General features: G+C 52.5%; 2 protein-coding genes across 2 annotated transcripts; both read right to left on the bottom strand.

Moving 5' to 3' along the window:
* Positions 1-585: 585 nt before the first annotated feature.
* Positions 586-1705, bottom strand: LOC136451448 (uncharacterized). Its single transcript, XM_066452150.1, has one exon. It carries the CDS (start codon positions 1534-1536, stop codon positions 967-969), a length of 570 nt encoding a protein of 189 aa, XP_066308247.1. The 5' UTR covers positions 1537-1705; the 3' UTR covers positions 586-966.
* Positions 1706-18294: 16589 nt separating this feature from the next.
* Positions 18295-18723, bottom strand: LOC136454205 (uncharacterized). The gene has a single exon (XM_066454714.1). It carries the CDS (start codon positions 18721-18723, stop codon positions 18295-18297), a length of 429 nt encoding a protein of 142 aa, XP_066310811.1.
* Positions 18724-22889: the final 4166 nt, after the last annotated feature.

The raw sequence follows: 22889 nt of genomic DNA, 5'->3' as shown, positions 1-22889 counted from the left end.
CCTAATTAGTCGATGATTAAATATTAATTGTTAAATAAAAACAAAAGTGATACGGTAGATAAATTTCTAAATTTCACGAACTAAATTTTACGAACTAAACAAGGCGTTAGGCAGTGAGTGACATGGTCTTTAAAAAAGTTTAGGTGCCCTGCCCACCTCGAATCGACTACTCGCACAGCGGCACAGGGGGTCGCGGCTGCCATGGGATGCTGCTGGCGAGGACAGAGAAATTCAGGAACGTAACAGGGGCTTGTTTAGATTACCTCTAAATTCTAATTTTTTTTTCGCTCTCTCCATTACATCAATTTTTAAATACATACATAGAACATTAAATGTAGGTAAAAAAAATAACTAATTATACAGTTTGATTGTAAATCACGAGACGAATCTTTTGAGTCTAGTTAGTTCATGATCAGACAAAGTTTATCAAATACAAATGAAACGTGCTACAGTATTTAAATTGTAAAAATTTGCAATCTAAAGAAGGCCCAGAGCACTTTCGTTCGCAGCAGGGGTCGTGTCGTGTGTGAACAGGAACAAGCATGAAAACAACAGGGAACCGACCAGACATTGAGAGCAATGACAGTACTAAGCATTTCCATTCATCCATTGATCGCTACGACTAATCTCTGCATTCCATTTGCAAAGCAGGAGCGGACGAGACGAGACGAGACGAGACCATTACCAGACACCAGTCCGCCCACACCACACCACACCACAACAATCCATCGCAGAGCAGAGGACGACTGAGAGCGACGGAGCGAGCCGCGCCAAAACGAACCACCCCCTGGTTTTCCCATCCCACTGTACAGTACAAGCGTCCAAAAAAGGCTAAAGCCAGCCACAGCCACAGCCACAGCCAGCGAGCCAAGCCACCCCTGCTTCGCTGCTGCTACAGAGCTGCGCTACGACGACTACTGTCACTAGGCTATGCTAGCCATCTACTCCTCCCGTCCTACGGCTGTGCTACAGCACCCCCTCCAGCAGGGCCCCGCAGGTGAGCAGCCGGGCCAGCCACTCCTCGTCGGCGGGCTCGCCGGCGCCCCCCATCCCCATCTCCATCCCCACGTCGACGGCCGGTGCAGGGAGGACCGGCTGCGGCTCCGGCTCCGGCTCCGGCCACGGCCACGGCACGGGCGGCGGGGGCGGCGCGCCGGCGCGGGTGTCGACGGAGGCCATCACGGTGGACGCCGCGGCGGAGAAGGACGGCCCGCAGCTCTCCTCGTTGCCGTTGATGGTCACGAACCCCGGCGGCGGCGAAGGCGGGGCGTTGCCCATGATCTCCGCCTCCAGCCACCGCATCACCTCCGCCACGGCCTCCTCCGCGATGCCCTCGTACCGCCCGTCCTCGCCGTCCTCGCCCAGCAGCTCCTTGCCGTACACGGCCCCAGCGGCTCCCTCGCCCTCCGCCGCCTCCTCGACGACCCTCTTCCGCTTCCGCGCCGCGCCGCCGGCCTCCGCCGCCTCCTCGACGACCCTCTTCCGCTTCCGCGCCGCGCCGCCGGCCTCCGCCGCCTCCTGGACCTCGCCCTCCATGATGCCCCCGCGCTGCAAGTGCAACCGCCGGCCCGCACTGCACGGCAGCGGAACTGGACACCGGAATGACCGGACTTAGAGAGGGAGAGAGGCAAGCGGGTAGTTGGCTGGGGGATCGCGGCCGGGTCGGCGCTGCTTGTCACGATAGGCCACACGGCTACCGCCTGGCGGCCTGGGGGTTTATATAGGCCCCGGCCGCGACGTGGCTGCGCGCCCCGTGCCGTCGGATCCGCTTGTACGCGAGACGTGCCGACGCGGGATGGGAGAAACGGACGCTCCCGCTCTCGCACGGCCGGGGGCCACATCCGTCCGCTAGCGCTTTGGCTCTCGGAACTCGCGCCGCGCTTTTCTTTGCTCTTGTTTCTTCTTCGGGGGCCCGCTCGCCAGGGAGAGAGGGGTAGATATAGGAAGAGGAGGTGTCGCTGTCAGTGTCACGAGACGACAAGCGCGAGTCTTGTGGCGCCGCTGACCAGACAAGACCGGGACCGGACCGGACCGGCACCGGCGCCACATCGAAGTGTCGACGACGAGGACTGCTGTAGTAGTCGTGTCGTGTGTGGCCTGTGGACTGCGGTGCGGGTGGGTGCGTGCCAGTTGGGCCGGCGCGGCGCTCGCCGAAAATAGGAGGCGTGCCCGGCCGGGGGCCGGGGGCCGGGGCAGGTGGGCAAAAGTAATGGCGGGTTGGCGCGTCGCAGCAAGAAACGCCCCGCCCCCATCACCGTCCACCAAACCTTCGTTTCGAATACTGAGCGGCCGAGGGGTACATGCACAGGAGGCACAGGCACAGAAAATTGATGCCACAGCTTGCACAACAGATCCGTTTCCAGGCAAGTATTGCCTGCAGAGTAGCAGTGCGGTGCCCCTGGTTTTGACCGCCCCCGGACGGAGACGGACGGCCTGGAAAGGGAACGTCGACGTCGTCCAGGTCAGAGAAGGTCCGTCCGTCCATCCATCCAACCACCGCGCCCACTCCACTCCACTCCCGGCCGGCGAGGTCGGTCGGTCACGCTCGATCAGATCGACGACGAGACCTCAAGGATCGTCCGGGAAACCGACGCGCCAGTTCGGTTCAAGTTCACACAACTGGGGCGCACGCACATGGGGCCATGGCACACGGCGCTTCGTTTCTTCTTTTTTTCCTTTCCTTTCATTTTCTTTCCGCGGCGAAATTCTTCTCTTCTTTTTCCGCTTTGTGTGAAACACTCAAGCTCGCAGCATAATCGATCCGCTTTACGCTTGCGTTCACATCTACTACTAGCTGCTACAGTGTGTGTGCTCTGTCTCACTCTACCAGCCGCCGTGGCGCCCCGCGCACAAGTGACTGAATCGGGACCGTGTCGGTGTGACGCGGCTGGTCGTCGTCTTCTACTCCAAGTCTCCAGCCTAGCTACGGTCATCTCGTCTGACGTGCCGATGCCATGGCGTACGCGGATTGTGCGGCCGCTTGCGCGTCCGGGCCCCGGAGGATATGGGCATCTTCCAAGACGGAAACGGGCGGCGGCACAACCCAACGACAAACTGACGAGCGGCCTGATCGGTAACGACGACCGACGCGGCTACCAGACTGTATCGCCATTTTGCTATCGACCTGCTAGCACGGGACGTCTGATCCGTTAGCGTTCGAACGGAGCCCGCATAATGAGCGAGCGAGCGAGCGTTCTAGCAGGCTCGCGAACAAGCGCCCGTCTCGACTGTCGATCGCGCCGCCCTGGACGTCGGCGGCGGCGCCAGCTGTTTAGCATATATATCTCATGTGTAATATCTCGATCTATTTTTTAAACATCCAATTACGGCATGCAAAACATGAAACACCTGAAACAAGCGTTTGAAACCCTTGCTAAAACGTCTGAAAATACTTGAAAATCATTTCAAACATATGCAAACACTTGCAGCATACGTATGAAACACCTAAAAACAAGAAACATATGCATGCAACATGAATGTATATGCAACATCTTGATAAAATATTTGCAACATACGTCTAGAACAGATGAAATATTTAGAACATACATTTGAAATATACGTGTATAACAATTCCAACGGTGCAACATCCTGATAGACTTTTGCAACATCGATATACAAAGCAACATACATATGAAATATCTGAAACACTTAAAACATGCTCTTGCAACATGCGCTTTCAGCAAATCCAGGGAAGCGAGCGGGCATAGCACTGCACAGCGAGATCCGGCGCTAGGCGCTGTGAAGGAGGATGGCAGTGGGCAGGCGGTGCCCCCGCCGTGCGGCACCCACAGTGGAGGCCGTAACGTCGATCGGGCAGGCGTGGCCTCTTGCAGCGAGGCACCCCCACGTCGGAGAAGGTCGCAGCGGGCGGGTGTCATGCCCGCCGCGAGGGCCCCTGTCGGTGTTTCGAGTAAACACCAACGAGTAAATTTGTATTATTACGCGTCTGGCCCGGATGGTGTGTTAAGAGGACACGATGTTTATACTGGTTTGGACGGAATGTCCCTACGTCTAGTTCGTTGCTTGTTGTTCATGTTACTAGCATTGAAAAGTTCGTAGTAGGGGTTACAAACGGTCGAAAGAGAGACTGGTCCTAAGTCTCTGGTGATGTGTGTTGTGATGAGTTCGAGCTCGAACATGTTCGGATGCTGGCTCCGTGGTCCGAACCAATGTGCGTTGGGTCGCTTGTTCGATGTCCCTTAGTGGGGTGCCCTGCCTTCTCTTTTATAGGCCAAGGGAAAGCACGAGTTACAACGGGAGAAAGAGAAGAATAAGAGGGAGAGAAAGTCCTTCAGGGTCGTCGGACCTTTCGTTTTCTTTGTGCGGGCCCTGCTGACATGGCCGGTGGTGATAAGGACAGCCCCACGCCGAGCGCCTATCCGCCTAATGATGCCATGCCCTGGTGTTGTCAGCGGGTCGTGACGTTTCATCCTGCCCCGTTGGGCGACACGGCGACCCAGCGTGCTGATCATCGACCATACAGGAAGTAGGCAGCAAGTGACCATGCGCCCGACACTGTGGGCGATGTGAGTCCCCTGGAATTACATGTTGCGGGGACGGGTCGTGTTGAGACGTGACTCCTCCCTGCACGACACCAGAAGTTTGACCTTGGGTTGTACTTTTCTGGCCCGTAGTGGTTGACGGCGATGTGAGCTTCCATTAGAAGCCATGCCCGAGGGATCGGGCGAGGCAAGCTAACCCTCAGACGTTGGGCGAGGCGGAGTCGGCCTTCAAACATCGGGCGAGACGGAGTCCACCCTTAGACATCGGGCGAGGAGGAGCCAGCCCTTAGACGTCGGGCGAGGCGGAGCCGGCCGACAGATGTTGGGCGAGGCAGAGTTCGCCCTCAGACGTCGGGAGAGGCAAAGCCTGCCCTCAGACATCGGGTGAGGCAGTGCCAGCCCTCAGATGTCGAGCGAGGTGGAGTCAGCCCTCAGACATCGGGTGAGGCGGAGTCCGCCCTCAGACGTCGGGCGAGGCGGAGCCATCCCTCAGACATCGAGCGAGGTAGAGTTCGCCCTCAAATGTCGGGCGAGACAGAGCCAACCCTCAGACGTCGGGCGAGGCAGAGTCAACCCTCAGACGTCGAGCGAGGCGGAGTCTGCCCTCAGACGTCGGGCGAGGCGAAGCCCGTCCTTAGGGGTCGAATGAGGCAGAGCCCAACCCTCGGAGGTTGGGTGAGATGGAGCCCGCAACCTCAGTATCCACCGAGGCGAAGCCCACCCTCGGGGTTTGGACGAGGCGGAACCCAGCAAGAGGTGTAGTCATGTCATGACCGCTCGGATGGATCAACGTTGATGGTTATTAGCTCCTCTTCGGGTATCCTAGTATTAGTCCCCGATAGTAGCCCCCGAGCCCCCGGGCGATTCAGGTAGAATCATGTGGGAGATTTTTCGACTTGCCAGTGGGTGTGCGCGAGCGCACCCGGTGGGTGTAGCCCCTGAGCCTATAGAGGAGTAGAATACTCCTTCGAAGGTTTTTCCGAAAGAGAGGACTCGGAGGGCCCTGACCTTCTTTTGTCACCCACGACGTGGACGGTGATTTCTTCTTGCCGAGGTCAGACCCTTCACGGGTATGGTTGTGAGATTTGGTGGTTCGTTAGCTGGATAGTTCGATTGGGGTCCCGACATCCCGTTCACGAGGATCTAGCTAGTGTCGGCCTGGCTGAGCCTCGATCGTGGGCCAAGATGCTCGTGGTGCCTGGGTACTGGCCGCTTGTGGACCCATCCCTTTCCATCCCTTATCTTAAGGATGTCTGGAGCGGCCGTCGAACCCGTTGACGGGCCAACCGTCGAACTCCTAGGCCTAGCCGGGCCATAGAGGTGTTTTTTTATCCATATTCCTCTTTTTTGTGACGAGTCGTGGCCCACCCGGAGAGGCGAAAACAACCGACAAGTTTTCTAAGGGAAAGGGTAGGGATTGTATGTGCATATCCTGTGGCGTGATGTCGTGGCAGATCGTGGTAGGCGCGGAGATCTAGGTGGACAAAGACAGACAGCCTAGGAAAGGAACGTTGATGTCGTCCAGGTCAGAGAAGGTTCGTCCGTCTGTCCATCCAACCACCGCGCCCACTCCACTCCACTCCCGGCCCACGAGGTCCGTCGGTCACGCTCGATCAGATCGATGATGAGACCTCACGAATCGTCCGGGAAATCGACGCGCCAGTTTGGTTCAAGTTCACACAACTAGGGCGCACACACATGGGCCATGGCACACAGCACTTCGTTTCTTCTTTTTTTCCTTTCCTTTTCTTTTCTTTCCGCGGCGAAATTCTTCTCTTCTTTGTTTGCTTTGTGTGAAACACTCAAGCTCACCGCATAATCGAGCCTACGGAGGAGTAGAATACTGCTTTGGAGGTTTTTATGAAAGAGAGGACTCGGAGGGCCCTGGCCTTCTTTTGTCGCCCACGGCGTGGATGGTCATTCCTTCTTGACGAGGTCGGACCCTTCACAGGTATGCCCGTGAGATTTGCTGGTTCGTTAGCTGGATAGTTCGATTGGGGTCCCGACATCCCATTCGTGGGGATCCGGCTAGAGTCTGCCTGGATGAGCCACGATCGTGGGCTGAGATGCCCGTGGTGCCTGGGTACGGGCCGCTTGTAGGCCCATCCCTTTCCATCCCTTATCTTAAGGGTGGCCGCTTGACGTGCCGATGCCATGGCGTACGCGGATTGTGCGGCCGCTTGCGCGTCCGGGCCCCGGAGGATATGGGCATCTTCCAAGATGGAAATAGGCGGCGGCACAACCCAACGAGAAACCGACGAGCGGCTTGATCGGTAATGACGACCGACGCGGCTACCAGATTGTACTGCCATGTTGCTATCGATCTGCTAGCACACGACGTCTGATCCAAGGCGCTAGCGTTCGAACGGAGCCCGCATAGTGAGCGAGCGAGCGTCCTAACAGGCTTGCGATGTAGCCCGCATAGTGAGCGAGCGAGCGTCCTACAAGCTTGCGAACAAGCGCCCCAGCTGTGGGTCCGCAACGTCTCGTCTGTCGATCGCGCCGCCCTGGACGTCGTCGACGGCGCTAGCTGTTTTCCATACACATCCTATGTGCAACACCCAATCTATTTTTGAAACATCTAATTAGAACATACAACATACGTATGAAAACATCTGAAAAAGACATGAAACATATGCTTGCAACATGCAATGTATATGCAACATCTTGATAAAACATTTGCAACATACGTCTGGTACATATGAAACATTTGAAATATAAGTGTATAGCAATTGCAAAAGTGCAACGTCCTTATCTACTTTTGCAACATCGATATACAAAGCAACATACATATGAAACACTTAAAACATGCTCTTGCAACATGCGCTTTCAGCAAATCCAGACAAGCGAGCGGGCATAGCAATGCACAGTGAGATCCGGCGCTAGGCGCCGTGAAGGAGGATGGCAGTGGGCAGGTGGCGCCCCCGGCGTGCGGCACCCGCAGTGGAGGCCGTAACGTCGATCGGGCAGGTGTGGCCTCTCGCGGCGAGGCGCCCCCACGCCGGAGAAGGTCGCAGCGGGCGGGTGTCGTGCCCGCAGCGAGGGGCCCCCGTGCTCGAGAAGGTTACGGCGAGCGGCAATCGTGCTGGAGAAGTGAGCGGCGGGGAACGCCGCGATGACCGTGCGAGTTGGGAAATATCGTTGTCTTTTTTTTTTTAAAGCATGATGGAAAGTAGAGAGAAACATGCATATTGAGCTGGTAGCGTGCAGGGCCAACGCGGTATCCGAACGGTCGGACGCCAGCACCACAACATTTCCGTTTTGCAGTCGGCAACCGCAGTGAAGTCAATCTAGAGGTTCTTTATCATCACTGAGGATGATTGCGAGTAGATGGGCCACTGCCCACGGGCCGCGGAGAACGTACGCCCCCCTCCAGTTCCAGGGCCAACTTGTTTGTTCCATTGGATTGGAGCCTCCTCGATGGGCTGTAAAAGAAGGAATTGGACCACGTGTGTCGCCCAGAGAAGCCCATTTAAAAATTTACGCGACTGCCCGCCACGCCCAGTCAAAGAACGGATCGAATGAAAATAGGAGCCCTAACGAATTCCACGAGTCGAGCGGAGGGTAAACAGGAAGAAATCAGTTCAAATGCCTAGTGTATCGCCATTTTGTTTCATTCATTCATTCATTCGACGCACAGAAGCAGCGCCCGCTGCTCCCGCCGCCGCTGCCGTGGATCAGCTTCAACAACGACTACTTCCAAAGCCTCTGCGACGGGGAGCAGCACGCCCTCGGGCGGTGGCTCCCTGGCGGCTACGAGCTCCGCTGCTACAGCACCTTCGGCCGCTGGATTCTGCTAGAGGTGAACGACCCCGCGCCCTCCTGCGTCCTAGGGAACCCCTTGTCCGGGAAGTCGATGAAGCTACCGCCTCTGCCATTTGAGTCGACCCGTACGCTCAGTACAGGAACTGGTCCGCATTCGGCAAAGTTATCTCGGTGGGCGGCGGGCTCATCGTCGCCGCTCTGTTCAAACCCAGCGTGCGAGAGAACCGACCATCGGGATCTGCCTCCAGCGGCTCGTGGGCGCTACACACCCGCTGCGAACACCCGCCGCGAACGCGGCACGAGTACGTCGCCTTCTTCCGCGGCAAGCTCTACGCGGTAGACAACCGAGGAACCTCTACGCGTTCGACCTCGCCACCGGCGGCGGCGGGAGAAGGCTAGTAGTAAAGGTCGCCCGCGAGAGGTTCGTGATCCAGCAGACGCCGTGGAAGGAGGAGCTGGAGCCCGCCCTCGCGGGGACGCGGAGGAGCAAGAGGCGCACGACGCGGCGACAACGACAAGCTGCTGATGGTCCGCTGGAGCATCGTCAAGGAAGACGGCGTCTACACCATCTTCTTCAGCCCGGTGAACCAGGAACCAGTGATCGGGTTGAGCGTGTTCCAACCGGAATACTCGAACGACGACGATGACAGCGGAAGCCGGAGCTGCTCGGTCGCCCTCCGCGCGTCGGGTTACAGGTACGCCGGCGCCGTGGACGCCGACGGCGACGAAGGGTTCCCCAGCAATGCCAGGTACGACACGTAGGGTTAGGGCGGAAGGAAGTGGAACCTTCGCGTCTGCGGCGTGTACGACCTGCGGGACCGGACGGCCGGCCGGATCCGCGGCTCTCGAACGGGGGGAGACGAGGTGGGCGGAGGACAGAGACGGCGGCGATGGCCAACGGACGGAGTTCGTGCCGTCTGAGTTTTGTATGTATTCGCTAGCTGCGTTTAGGTTGAGGTCCACGTGGTTCTTGCCACATGCGTGCAGCTAGCACCAGCTAGCACTAGGCTAGGAGCGAGAGATGACTAGTTCGAAATTTTTCATCAGTCAACAAATCACAAATGTAATGCGCGCTGCTGCGTTGGGATGTATCCGTGGAACCTTCTGATTCGTTGGTTGACGGTTGAATTATCTTTAATTTGTGCAGACCTGTTCTTTATTTAGAGCATCCCCATTAGTAAATCAATGAGTTGTCGCTAAATAAAATTAGAGTTTTGCTATTTATCTGTCATCAGTTTTGTCAAATTTCTATACGTCGGATCATGCTTTGGGATTTAACGGGCCCGATGTGAACATGGGGTTATTACACGGGTCGGATATGTCCACATCCTAATCCTCCATTCATCTCAAATGCGTATGTTGCGTTGGATTTGCGGTCATACAAGAAGGGATTGAATTCAGAACGATGATATACGTGATAGATTAGGGTTAGCACCAATTGAAGAAAAGGTTGTCCAACACCGGTTGAGATGGTTTAATAGACATGTCCAACAGAGACCTTCAGAGACACCGGTGCGTAGTGGAATCCTAAGCCAGGATAGTAACGTGAGAGAGGCAGAGGAAGACTGAAGTTGATTTGGTAGATGCAATAAAAGGAGACTTGAAATGATGGAATATACCCAAAGACTTAGCCTTAGATAGGAGTACTTGAAAAACAGCTATTCACGTGCCTGAATCTTGATTGCTTCTGCTGGGTTTACTCTAGCCTACCCCAACTTGTTTGGGACTTAAAGGCCTTATTGCTGTTGTTATAGTATGTGTTTTGGTCATTTGATCATGCGTTATTTTGGTCCATTTCTTCGCTTCAATTGTGGAATTGGTGCTCGTTACTTGTTTTGTCCCCTTCCTTCTTTCTTTGCAGGTTTTTGAGCAGGTTTACCATGTTGCGTTGTCCAAGAAGTGGATCAGTTTGTGGAGTGGCAATGATGCCATGTTTGGCGGGGGAAACCTGTGTATTCTTCTTCTTCAGGGATTTCTTGGAAATAAAACACGAACATCTTGCTAGTCTGCTTGAGTATGGGCTTATTCTTCAATTCCTTTAAAAAGATTTTGACAAGTTTTTTTCCGCACAATGATATGGTTTCTTGTATTTCCAGTCTCTAGCTTCTGTCTGTCAGATTTTATAGCAAAATTACTTGACTTATGTTCTTTGCAAATGTCATGCCGTTCGTGGTGACAATGGATTGCTATGATATCATGCATGAGTAGCAGATCCAGGTTCAAGTGTGAATATGTAGTCAGCTGGTGGTTATCTTGTTACAAGTGTAATACTCGTCTATCATGAATTTGAGAAACATGAGATTGGAAAATAGAAACAAGTGAGTAAGTGACGGTTGTTCTTCACCAGAAAACGTTCAACGAAGTGTTGGGAATGTGCCTGCGGATGGAGCTGTTGGGTGTGTCAGTGTGCCGGCAGAGCTCCAGTATTTGTTTGTCCCTTGAAGCGTGTGTTCCTTGTTGATTGATTCAACAACATTCTGAGTTGAGGGCTTGAGGCCGGTCTTCTATTAATGGATGTTGGGTTTGAGAAACCCGTTATGGGATCCTAATATGCATATATTGAATTTGACAGATTTTTGTTTGTAGTATCTGTCAGTTTTTTTCCTGTTGAGCTGTCAGCTTTTGATTGGTTAAAATATGACAGATTTGTTGTTGTCAAATCTGTCATCAGTTGTATAGACTCACCCATAAAATTAACTATATTGTTTGGTTTCTCCAACAATTTTCAAAATCTCATCCCTATAATATAGAAGACAATTTTGCATAAATTGAGATAGGGAATTGGGAGCAGTTTTTTTATTCAATCGTGCTAAAAAAAAGTCAAGATTGAAAGTGTTTTTTTTACCTCTCTGAGATACTCTTACTTCCACACCTCCTAGAATCTGAGATGACTGAAATCGCCACGCCATAGGTTCTTGTCCGGTGAGATTTTCCATTCCATGGCTGCCAGAGGATTACTAGTAAAAAAAAGTATGACTGAAATCCCATGTTTTGTGAAGCAGGTGAGATTTTCCATTCAATGGGCTGCAAGAGGATTACTAGTAAAAAAAATTAAACCAAGTGATTCCTTTTCTCTTGGACGGCTGACTGCTTTTCTCCATTCCAAATGGTGTATGATGTCATTAAAATAAAGGAATTTGATTCCTTTGAAATTCCTGTAAAAATAATCGGATCCAAACAAGCTCTAAACTCGAATCTATATATTTCTTTGGAACAAAAATCATATGCTGATCGTCCGCCGTTGTACCCTTTGCCATTAGGTGGTGGCTATGCATCAAGGTAATTTTCTATTTATTAATAATACCAAATTACTATATAATAAATGGTACGTATATTGTCTCCTAATCTGTGTTAATTTACAGAAGCTGTGCATGTCAACCCCAGCGTTAATTATCTTTGATCTATTGCTACTGTATGCATGGTACTGACCTGAATCCACTAGATGACCTGAAGGCTCTCGGAAAGATCAAGATAGGATCACAACTGAAGTATGTACACATTTCCCACTTATACACTTGTTTCCCAGTGGAGGAGAAGGGTCTCGTGCTTGCGACGCAAAACATGATTATTTAATATTTATACTAACAGCCAAGATATACTACCCAGTCTAAGCTAGGGACCTAGGGTGTATCATCAGTCTTCAGCAGAGTTGATGAACTTCGACAAGAAACTGTGCAAGTAAAAGTTTTTTTTTTGACTGGAACGGGGGGGGGGGGGGGGGGGGGGGGGGGGGGTGTCCCCACCTGAAATATACCCGGGGGTGAACCCGGTTGGTGGAATAGGCCCGGAAGGGCCACAGTAATGGCATGGCGCCGGGGTTACATCGGGAGATAGAGGGGGGAGAATTTGATTACATCAATTTAATTGAACTCCAGAAGTTGTCGATGGGGGTGGCTTTCCTTGGCACTCTGCATTGCCATAACTGGACAGAAGCTCTACGAGCCGCAATCAGGCGATCGGTGCTGGGGGGCAGGTGCCTGAAGACAACCTCGTGGCGGTGTTTCCATAGCTCCCAACAGAAGAGGAGGATGAGGCTTGGGGCTGCTCCGGGATGAGTATCATGTGGCGGCCTGGAGGTCCAAAGCTCACTGACTTGGCGATTCGCTCACAGCCCCACCCAATTCTCTCCCAGAAGCTTTGGGCAAAGGGGCACCCAGTCATGATATGGTCAGCATCTTCACTTCCATTGTTGCATAGCTCGCAGGTATCATCATCGAGTATGTTCTTCTTCCTCAAGTTGGTTTTGCATTGGATCCTGTTTTGCACGAGCAGCCAGGCGAAGAATTTCACCCTCGGAGGGGCGAAGTTGTTCCAAACGAACGCAAAGAAGGTGCCTTCTGGTCCCCTCTGATGGAAGCCTTGTAGATAAGCCCCGTGGCAAGCTTATGGTCGCTGTTCTCCATGCCACATAGCCTGAGGTCGGGGGAGTCACCGAGGTTCACCGACTGGAGAATGCAAGTCATTTCCTGCAGTTCCTCCGTTGCTCTGGCGGTGAGCCGCGGTTGGAGAAGTCGGGGGAGGCCGGTGGTCATCACCTCACGTACCGTTTCCTTTCTGCCGGCGAAGTGGCTGAACAAGGCTGGGAAGGTAGCAGCCAGCGGGGCGTCACCCACCCAGTGGTCATGCCAGAATGATGTAGAGCCACCATCGCCAACGTCGACCATGGAGATGCTGCGGTAGGCCGGCAGGAGGTCCCGCAGCGCCTCCCAGTGTGGCCCGGCGACGTCCCCGGACAGGTCGGAGAGTCGGACGCGCTGGCGAGTCCATGCTGCCCAGGACGAGTCACCAGGGTGGTGTAGTCTGTGTATGAGCTGTTGCCCACGGGATCATCGGCTCAGGTGAGTGAATTATTCATCAGTCTTGTCGAGCACACGCTAGTATTGCCGAGCACCCGCTAGCCGTGCTGACCACGAACAAACGTTGTCCGTCCTCACACACTATGGTTGGAGCTAGAAGAAGAAGAAAGAACAGAGCATGCACACACAATATAAGACATCAACGTTGGTCGAAGCCCTGTCTGTGAGATGATAAATCTGAGCTCTCTTTACTGAGTTGCCATAGTAGTCTATTTATACAACTCTACCTATCTAGTCCTAGTACAACGCACATGCTGTAACAGTAACTAGATAACATACCGGGCTGATTCTGCGCCGGTCACTGCATGTGCGGACGGAGTTCTGCAGCGAGACCGGCCGGAACGCAGACGGAGTTGTTACGCCTAGACATTTGGGAATCAGAACAATGTGCGCACGGTTGATTCTTTGGGTGTCCGCCTCACCCGAGTGGAAGGCATCGAGGAAGGCCATGATGTCTCCCCGGACCGTGCGCCAAGCTACCTTGTAGAAGCTGGGGCCGATCCCGTTCGGGCCGGGTGCACTGTTGGAGTTCATAGACTTCACTGCTGTCCATGCTTCAGCCTCAGTAAACGCGGAGGTGAGTGCTTCTGCATTCGCCACCGCTCGCCCTTCATATATGTCCTCAAGACTGAAAGCCCAGGAGGTGGAGTCCTGGCGGCCAAGAATGTTCGTGTAGTAGGCGGTGAGCGTGGCGACTTTGTCGTCGTGCGCATACAGTTCCGTTCCATCGACCTCCAGGAGCTGAATGCGATTGTGCCGCAGCCTCCCTGATGCACAGGCGTGGAAATAACGGGTGTTTGCATCCCCCTCTTTCAGCGCCCTACATTTCCCCCGCTGCTTCCACCAGGCAACGCGGTCCTTGATTACCTGAGCGACTTTCTCCCTGCACAGGAGGCGGAGCCTGTATTCTCCCACAGAAAGTGATCGAGTCTCATACAAATCCATGAGTAGAATAGTGAAGGAGCAGTTATGGAAGGTAATGGGTGTCTGAAAGGTCCTTCATTTGGTTTTGATAATTGAGTGACAACCTAGGTGAGCTAATTGCATTTAATGTGAGATACACAAGTGATTAGTCCATAAGTATTTGTGTGTGAGCAATACTTGCCATGGAGGTAAAATGGCTCAAAGATGTTGCAAAGCTCGGACATGTGATGAAGGAGCTCATTGCACATGAGACATGACATTGAGTCATGTGATCAAGGTGGAGAAGATCAAGACATTATTTGGCTCGACGGACCAGTTGCAAGTGTGAAGGGCAAGTTGAGTGATGACTTGGCGCTGATGGACCAAAGCAACGGTGAAGAATAAGTGAAGTCAAGATCGATGAACCAATATGATCACGTGGTAATATGAAGTGGATCATATCATTGTTGATCGTGTTGGTGCATGTGTTGTATCGACATTGGAGGAGATGGAATGAAATACGTAAGACAAATGTATAACCTAGGATATTTTATTTCACTAGTCATAGATGTGTAGAGAAGTTGATGACCGGGTTTAGGATAGATGACCATACTATTAAAAGGAGCAAACTTGTTTGCATATCGGTCATCTAGTGCCACTTGAGCGATCTAACTTTGCATACATGTTAGGATCGAGTGGCGATGAGAAAAGAATGCTAATCCTTTAGAAAAATATTTGTGAAAAGCTAACACACGTGCATAAGGTGGTGATCACTTGGTGGTGTTAGCACATTTTCAAATGAGATGTGTTTGGAGTTGGTGTGGATCAACTCGAAAAAGGAGGCAAAAAGGGCTCACTGGGCTACCTCTAGGGGGCACCGGACAGGTGTCCGGTGGCATCGCCATCCCCAGGGCCGTGCCTGCCTGAGCTGTGGTCGAGAGTAGGAAGTTTGGGGCTTGCACCGTCACCCCTGATCCAGTGGCACCGTCACCCCTAGGGCGGTGCCCACCTGGATTCGATCGAGGAGGGCTGTGTGAGCGTGGCCACCGGAGTGACCGGTGTTCACCGTCACAGAGAGGGCGGTGCACTGCCTAGTCACCGCTGTTGGTGGGGAGGTGCCACTGCCCCTTTATTCCCGAGAGCAACCAAGTAGGGTTGGTCACCGGACAGGGCACCGCCACCCTGTGTCCGGTGCCCCTACGCTAGTCAAACTAGCCATTGGGGTGACCATTGGGGAGGCACCGCCACTCCTAGGGCAGTGCCACCACTGTCGTGTCCGGTGCCCTCGTAGAAAAGGGATCTTTACTCCAACGACTCTATTTAGCTTGGAGGCTATAAATAGAGGTGGAGCTCGGGCATTTGGCTAGTTGAGCACCCTTGGGATTGAGTGTCCATGCTTGGGGAGTGCTTGGAAGCCCTCTAACTCACTTGAGCTTGATAGTGATCATCCGATCGAGTGAGTGAGCGGTTCTAGTGCAATTGCACCATGAGGTCGCATCGAGTGTCACTAGGTGATCGAGTTGCAAGCCAGTGGTGCTTGTTACTCTTGGAGATTGCCACCTCCTAGATGGCTTGGTGGCTTATGACTCTATTGAAGCACATGAGAGGATTGTGCTCACCCCGCGGAGATCGCGAAGAGCAACTCTAGTTAAGCATGTCATTGAGCTACCCTCACTTTTGGGGTAGGTTCTTGCGGTGTCCGACATGCGGGCTTGGCGGGTGATGCCAATTAGCCATCGAACCACCAAGTGAGTGGTCGACACAACGGAGATGTAGCTTGGTGGCAACCAAGTGAACCTCGGGAGAAAATCACCGTGTCAACATTGTCTTCATCATCTTCTCGGTGGTTTACATTCCGCGCAACATAGGTTTGTATTTATATTTCATACATTGTGCTTGTGTAGTTGCTCTTGTGACTAGTTTAGCTTTAGTAGCTTGCTAGTTACCTTCTTGCTTGTGTAGCATAGAAGTAGCTTCCTTGCGTGGCTAATTTGGTTTTAGTAACCTTATTAGTCACATTGCTTAGTTTGTGTAGTTAAGTATTTTGCGCTCTATAATTTGGCTTATGTAGCCTTGTTATTGAGCATTGTTAGTGAGTTAGGTGGCTTTGTGCTTTTGCATCACTAGTTGTGTAGGAGCTCCCCGGTTGTGTGAAGTACTAATGCATAGGTTTGTATGACCTTGCTCTAGAATTGATTAGGTGAGCTCTAACTAAGCCTGACACCTTAGTTACTTGATTAGTATCTTTTTAAGGTGCTTGTGAATTTAGATAGAGGGGTGTAGTCTTGGCTAGACCGATAGTTTTAATTCTGTATTTGTTTCGGTTAGCCGGTACAATTAATTTTATAAAGGACTATTCACCCCTCCTCTAGTCCGCCATCTCGACCCTATAGTTGAAAGCTCTAGTTTGGTTTTGATTAATTGATGAAACCCTAAGTGCCAACCTAGTATATCAAAGTGATTATGAGATAGGTAGCACTACTCTAAGTAATGAAGCAATGAAGATTATGATGATGGTGATGGCATGGTGATGATTAAATGCTTGAACTTAGAAAAGAAGAAAGAGAAAAACAAAAGGCTCAAGGCAAAGGTATAAATAGTAGGAGCTATTTTATTTTAAGTGATCGAGACACTTAGCGAGTGTGATCACATTTAGGATCAATAGTCGTACTATTAAGAGGGATGAAACTCATATCGAAATGCGGTTATCAAAGTGCCACTAGATGCTCTAACTCATTGCATATGCATTTAGGATCTAGTGGAGTGCTAACACCCTTGAAAATATTTGTGAAAATATGCTAACATATGTGCACAAGGTGATACACTTGGTGGTTGGCACATTTGAGCAAGGGTTAGAAACTTCACCAGCGGAGTGTCCGTCCGTAGAGTGCGGACAGTCCAACGGTGCCACCGGTGCCCTAAACTTAGGTGAACATGGTCACTGTAAGTGACCGGACGCTGGTCTCTAAAGGACCGACGCGTCTGGTGTGTAGCAGCAGAAGAAGCACAGCGTCGGTCGTCGACCAGACGCTGGTGCTGAAACGATCGGACACTGACTGGCTGCGTCCGGTCATGAAAAGTCTTCTCTGGATGCTTACTAGAAATGACTAGATGCTAGGGTTCAGCGTCCGGTCACTTTGAGCTGCTGCGTCCGGTCATCACTTGGCCATTGAGATCGGACGATCAACATTTGAAGAGAGGGGACACGTGGCACGCATCACGTGACCGGACACTAAGGTCTAGCGTCTAGTCAATATGACCAGAGCATCCGGTCACCCCGTGTTGTGCCCAGTGAAGGGGTATAATGGCTCTATTTTATGGGGGCTTTTATTTAAGCCCCATGGCCGGCTCAAGCTCACTCTGTTAGCCATTTGCATTGACATAGCAACCTTGTTAGCTTAGCAAAAGCCCTCCTGCTCATCTCCATCATTGATCCATCATCATTGTGAGATTGAGAGAGAATCCAAGTGCATTGCTCGAGTGATTGTATCTAGAAGCACTTGGTATTTGTGTTTTACTGTGGGATTCTCTTGTTTCTCTTGGTGGTTGCCACCACCTAGACGGCTTGGAGCAGTGGAGAAGGATTGGCACGAGTTGGTGATTGTTCGTGGCCATCTTCAGTGATTGTGAGGGGATTTATACCTTCCCCGGTGGAGTGCGAAAGGTAACTCTAGTGGATTGCTTGTGTCATTGAGTTACCTCACTTGTGGGTAGGTTCTTGTGGTGTCCAATTATGTGGACGAGGTTCATGCAACACCTCTTAGCCACTGAACCACCAAGTGTTGGTCGACACAATGGGGACATAGCGTGTTGGCAAGCACGTGAACCTCGGAAGAAAATTGGTTGTCTCTTGCCCTTTGGTATTCTCCCAGTGATTGATAAAGTATTCATCTTGTGATTGGTTCACTCCTCTACGCGACGGTATAATCACCTCACTTACTCATTTATATTTCCACAAAGCTCTTTAGTGTAGCTAGAATTGAGAGCTTGCTTTGTAGATTAAGTTCATCTAGTGAAGCTCTTTAGTGTAGCAATCATGAGAGCTCTTAGTGAGTAGTGACCTTGTAAATTATGTGTCTAGTGATCATAACAACTAGAATTGTTGGATAGGTGGCTTGCAACCCTTGTAGAGCTACAACAAGTTTGCATTTCGCTATTTGTTATACTAATCAAATTGCTCTAGTCAGTTTGTAGATTTTTAAATAGGCTATTCACCCCCCTCTAGCCATATTAGGACCTTACAATAGTGTGGAGCGATGCTTACGTGCCTAGTCCCTCGCCGCACACCGAAGAGCCTTGGCCCGAGCCACCAGGGTGCCTGCGGCGTCCAGGTTGGGCGACACGGTGGATTCCCATGTCAAGGTGACAGTGGGGAGGAAGTCGGGGTGATTGAGCCAGGTGTTCTCTAGCTGAAAGGTAGCAGGTTTGGGGATAGCAGTTGGGATAGTGGTGACTAATGGGACATGGTCAGAGGTGATGCCCACTCGTGAGTTGAGGGAGGCATTGGGGAAGGTGGAGCCAAAGGTGTTGTTAACAAGAGCGTGATCAAGACGTGCATGGGTGGGGCGCTCGCACTTGTTACTCCAAGGGAAGGAGCGATCAAGGAGTGGGAGCTCGAGGAGAGCCATAGAGTCGATGGTGTGGTTGAAATGGGCAGCGAGGCCACCATTGAAGCCAGGGATGTTCTTGTCATCCATAGTGCGTGTGAGGTTGTAGTCACCCACCAAGAGCCAAGGAACATCAGCGTCTACCTCATGCGATGCTAATTCGGTGAGGAAAAGGTCCGTGTCTCTGTGGTCTACCGGTGCATATACGTTGGTGACCGTGAACACATAGTTAGAAATTGTCAAAGTGAAAGGAATGGTTAGAGTGTAACATTTCCTGATTGGCGTACCCATAGAGACCACCGAGGGGTTCCAAGCGGTGACCATGCCCCCTCTGGAGCCATCGATGGGGCATAATTCGTTCATGAAAAGTTGGGCAGAGGAAGGATCTACATTTGTTAGTGTCGAGGTGCTGGAGTTTTGATTCCTAGAAGCATGTGATGTGGGGGTGAACAGCTACTACCGTATCGCGGACGAGGTCACATTTGTCAGTTTGGCCGAGGCCACACATGTTCTAGGACAAAACGATATACTCGACGTGCTTTTGATTCATTAGACGACGATTACAACAAGCCGGCCTACAACATGGCAGGGCAAGGCACTAGACAAGCCTAAACAAAACACAAACATGATGGGGGAACAAAGGTAGCCACAAGCTTGTGGGATAGCATGAGAATCGTGGACGACGTCCTGCATGTCGACAAGAACTAAACTACCTTGACCAGTGACGATGAGGGGGAGCACTTTCGGGATCTTGGGCACACTCACGGGGGGAGTGTGCATGTCAAGGACCAATACTAGGGTACCCAAAGAGGAGGGGCTAATGGTCATCAATATTAATTCATCCGAACAGTCAAGAGCATGACTACAGCTCCAACCAACCCCCAGGCGTGCGGGCTCTGCCTCGACCGACCTCTAGGGAGCCTCTAGAGAAGGACTCCACCTCGCCTGACCCTAAGGCCATAGGCTCTACCTCGCCTGACCCTTGGGTTTGCGCTTCGCCTTGCCCGACCCTTGGGTTTGTGCTTCACCTCGCCCGACCCCAAGGCCACGGGCTCCGCGTCGCTCGACCTCTAGGGGAGGGCTCCATCTCGCTCGACCCTTGGGTTTGCACTCTGCCTCACCCTGCCTCTAGGGGGAGGGCTTCGCCTCACTCGACCCCAAGGCCATGGGCTCTACCTCGCCTGACCCTTGGGTTTACGCTCCGCCTTACCCGGCCTTTGGGTTTGCGCTCTGCCTCGCCCGACCTCTGGGGGAGGGCTCCACCTCGCCCGACCCCAAGGCCATAGGCTCCACCTCACCCAACCCTTGGGTTTGTAATCCACCTCTCCAACCCTCGGGTTTTTGCTCTGCCTCGCCTAGCCTCTGGGGGAGGGCTCCACCTCACCCAACCCTAAGGCCGTGGGCTCCGCCTCGCCCGACCCTTTGGTTTATGCTCCACTTCACCCGGCCTTTAGGGGAGGGCTCTGCCTGGCCTGACCCCAAGGCCATGGGCTCTGCCTCACTCGATGGAGACCCATGCCACCGCCAACCACTCTAGGTCCAAGTGCATGAGCCTAGGTCAAAACTCTAACATCAGGGAGGCGATCGGCATGCCTCGATGTAACCCGTGGCCATGATGGTCCATACCCAAAGATTCACTTTAGGAACAGCGTTGGGCGTACTATTGCTGTTCTACCTAACCCTCGTATGAACACTAACAGATGTGTCAGTTCACCATGATGTTCGCTAGGATAGAGTGGAGTGCCATGACTAGTAGATGATGCCTATGTATGGCACCAGTGACGAACAGGGCCACGACGTGGAGCCATCCCTATTGACATCTGTAGGGTCGGTAGGACCCGCATGAAGGATAAGAAGGACCCGGTGACCCTAAGGGTCTTGGGCTCTCTCTCTGGTTCTTCTCTTTTCCCTCCACTGTAACCCATGCTTTCCCTTGGCCTATAAAAGGGAAAGCAGGACGCCCTATTAGGGGGCATTGGATCGATCCAGGCTAGACCTGATCGAACCACCATGAACCCATCGAACCTCAAACCGACTAGAACACAACACAAGCACATGATTGAGCAGCAATCGAGCTCTCGGCACCCGTTCATTCTTTTCACTAGAGACCTAGGACATGTCCCTCTCTCACCTGTTTGTAACCCCTACTACAAACTTTTAGTACTAGTAATGCGAGTAGCAGCGATGAATTAGATGTAGGGACATTCTGCCCAAACCAGTATAAACCTCATGTCCTCTAAGCACACCATCTGAGCCAGACGCGCAATACTAGAAATTTACTCATTGCTGGTAACTTGAAACATTGACATTTGGCACGCTAGGTAGGGGCCTTTGTGTGTCTCGACATCCACACCAGGCCTCAGATGGCTAGTCACAATGTCAGTTGGGTCCTAAGCGTGCACGTGCTCTTTGGGGACCTAGACTTCTTCATCATGATGGAGGGAGAGTTGGCGCTGGCTCCTGCCACCATCCAACCTCTCCACTCCACTGGCCTCGACACGATCACCAAGGCACTTGAGGAGCTGTAGTTGCATGCACCGGAGGCCCATGCCCCCGAGAGTGACTAGCTCCTTGGCTTTGACTACGAGAGGTTAGAGCACCAGCTCAGCACCTTCCTAGGACCCCAACCATCCTAGGAGGACTTGTGCCACCTCACCTTCTTGTTCGGCAATGTCATTGCGTAGTTTGCCGGAGGAGAGCCGCTCTCTCTGGAATACCTCATCTAGAGCGCCCCAACAGCGCTCCCCCTCGGTCTGCACAATGCCACAGAGACCATTGGCCACCTTGTGGCACAACACACTCCTCTGTTCCTTGCGAACGATGAGTTCATGGGGATGATCGAATATGTCATGGAGTCCTTCCATGACCTCCTCGTAGAAGAATCAGAGTTGCCCTCTAGCTCTTACTCCAGTAGGGGGAGCCATCACTCCTCTCGTGAATGTTTCGTGGCAGGTACCCCCAAGGGACACATCAAAAGCATTTATGAGGAAGAGGCTACCCTAATGAATGACCTTGATGATGAGGCTGAGGGGGATGCAGGGGGCCCACCTTGCCTACGGGTGGAGCAGCTGAAGGCCCGGCACTAAGAGCTTGAGGAAGCATGACTCTAGCTTGAGCATGAACATGTGGAGCTTGAGCGAGAGATCGAGTGCCATGGAGATGGTGAGCACATGTGCCATGGCCCGCAATATGAATCGGAGGATCATTGAGGACGATGAAGCACTCCCACACTTTGCCCGAGCAAGCCAGAACATCACTGCTGTGGCGGCCTTGCTCTAGGTGCATCTGGGGCCCATGACACCCTAGGATCATCAGGCCCATCATGAGATTCGCATGCTACTCGAGCATGTGGCGATGCAGCAGGTCGAGAGCTCACTGTCCTAATGAAATGAGCTCGACGCCAGCCAGCGCACGCCCTCAGAGCGACCTAACAAAGATGCATCAGTCCACCAAGCACCGTAAGGTGGTAGGCCACACACCACGGTCCTAGTGCATGAGCGTCTTGGCTGCCACCATGACGCACGCAACACCCATGATGCCCGTAGGTGTGCCCACAGCGATGAGAGAGGGGGCTAGCCGTGGCTACCACCCTTGTCGTGGCGGACGCTACAACAGAGCGAGGACTGAAGCCCGAGCCTCGGCCTTCTGGGACCTTAGGCCTTTAGCTAAAACATCCTCAAGCCGCCTTTCCACCATGGTACCGACCGCCAACCAACATCTTGAAGTACTTTGGGGAAACGAACCTCGGACTATGGCTTGAGGATTATCAGCTTGCTTGCCAAGCTAGTGGAGGGGATAATGATGATTTCATTATCCGTAACCTTCCATTGTTCCTGGCCAATTCGACACAATATGGTTGGAATACCTTCCGCCCAACATAATCCAAAGTTTTGTAGGCCTAAAAGAGATCTTAGTGGGAAACTTCTAGGGCACATACAAGGGTCCTGAGAACCCATGGGATCTCAAAAACTACCGACAAAAGGTTAGGGAAACCCTTTGTGGATACATCCGATGCTTCTCCCAGCAGTGCAACGAGCTGCCTAATGTCGCTGACACTGACGTCATAGGAGCTTTCCTATCTAGAACCTCCTGTGAGTCCCTAGTCCATAAGCTAGGACCAAGGAGCTCCTTGACATCACCACTAGCCACGCCTCGGGCGAGGAGGTGGTCAGAGCAATCTTTGATCACCTCAAGGGCAAGGTGAAGTGGGACAAAGACGCTGGCGAAGGTGTCTCTAACTGCCCCAGTAAGAAGAG

This window comes from Miscanthus floridulus, chromosome 5, assembly GCF_019320115.1.
Source record: "Miscanthus floridulus cultivar M001 chromosome 5, ASM1932011v1, whole genome shotgun sequence".
Lineage (NCBI taxonomy): Eukaryota > Viridiplantae > Streptophyta > Magnoliopsida > Poales > Poaceae > Miscanthus > Miscanthus floridulus.
This window is presented reverse-complemented; position numbering and strand designations above follow the sequence as displayed.

What these genes read in the sequence shown, in the direction of transcription:
- LOC136451448 (XM_066452150.1), bottom strand. Translation starts at nt 1,536, where the DNA reads ATGGAGGGCGAGGTCCAGGAGGCGGCGGAGGCCGGCGGCGCGGCGCGG.
- LOC136454205 (XM_066454714.1), bottom strand. Translation starts at nt 18,723, where the DNA reads ATGGATGACAAGAACATCCCTGGCTTCAATGGTGGCCTCGCTGCCCAT.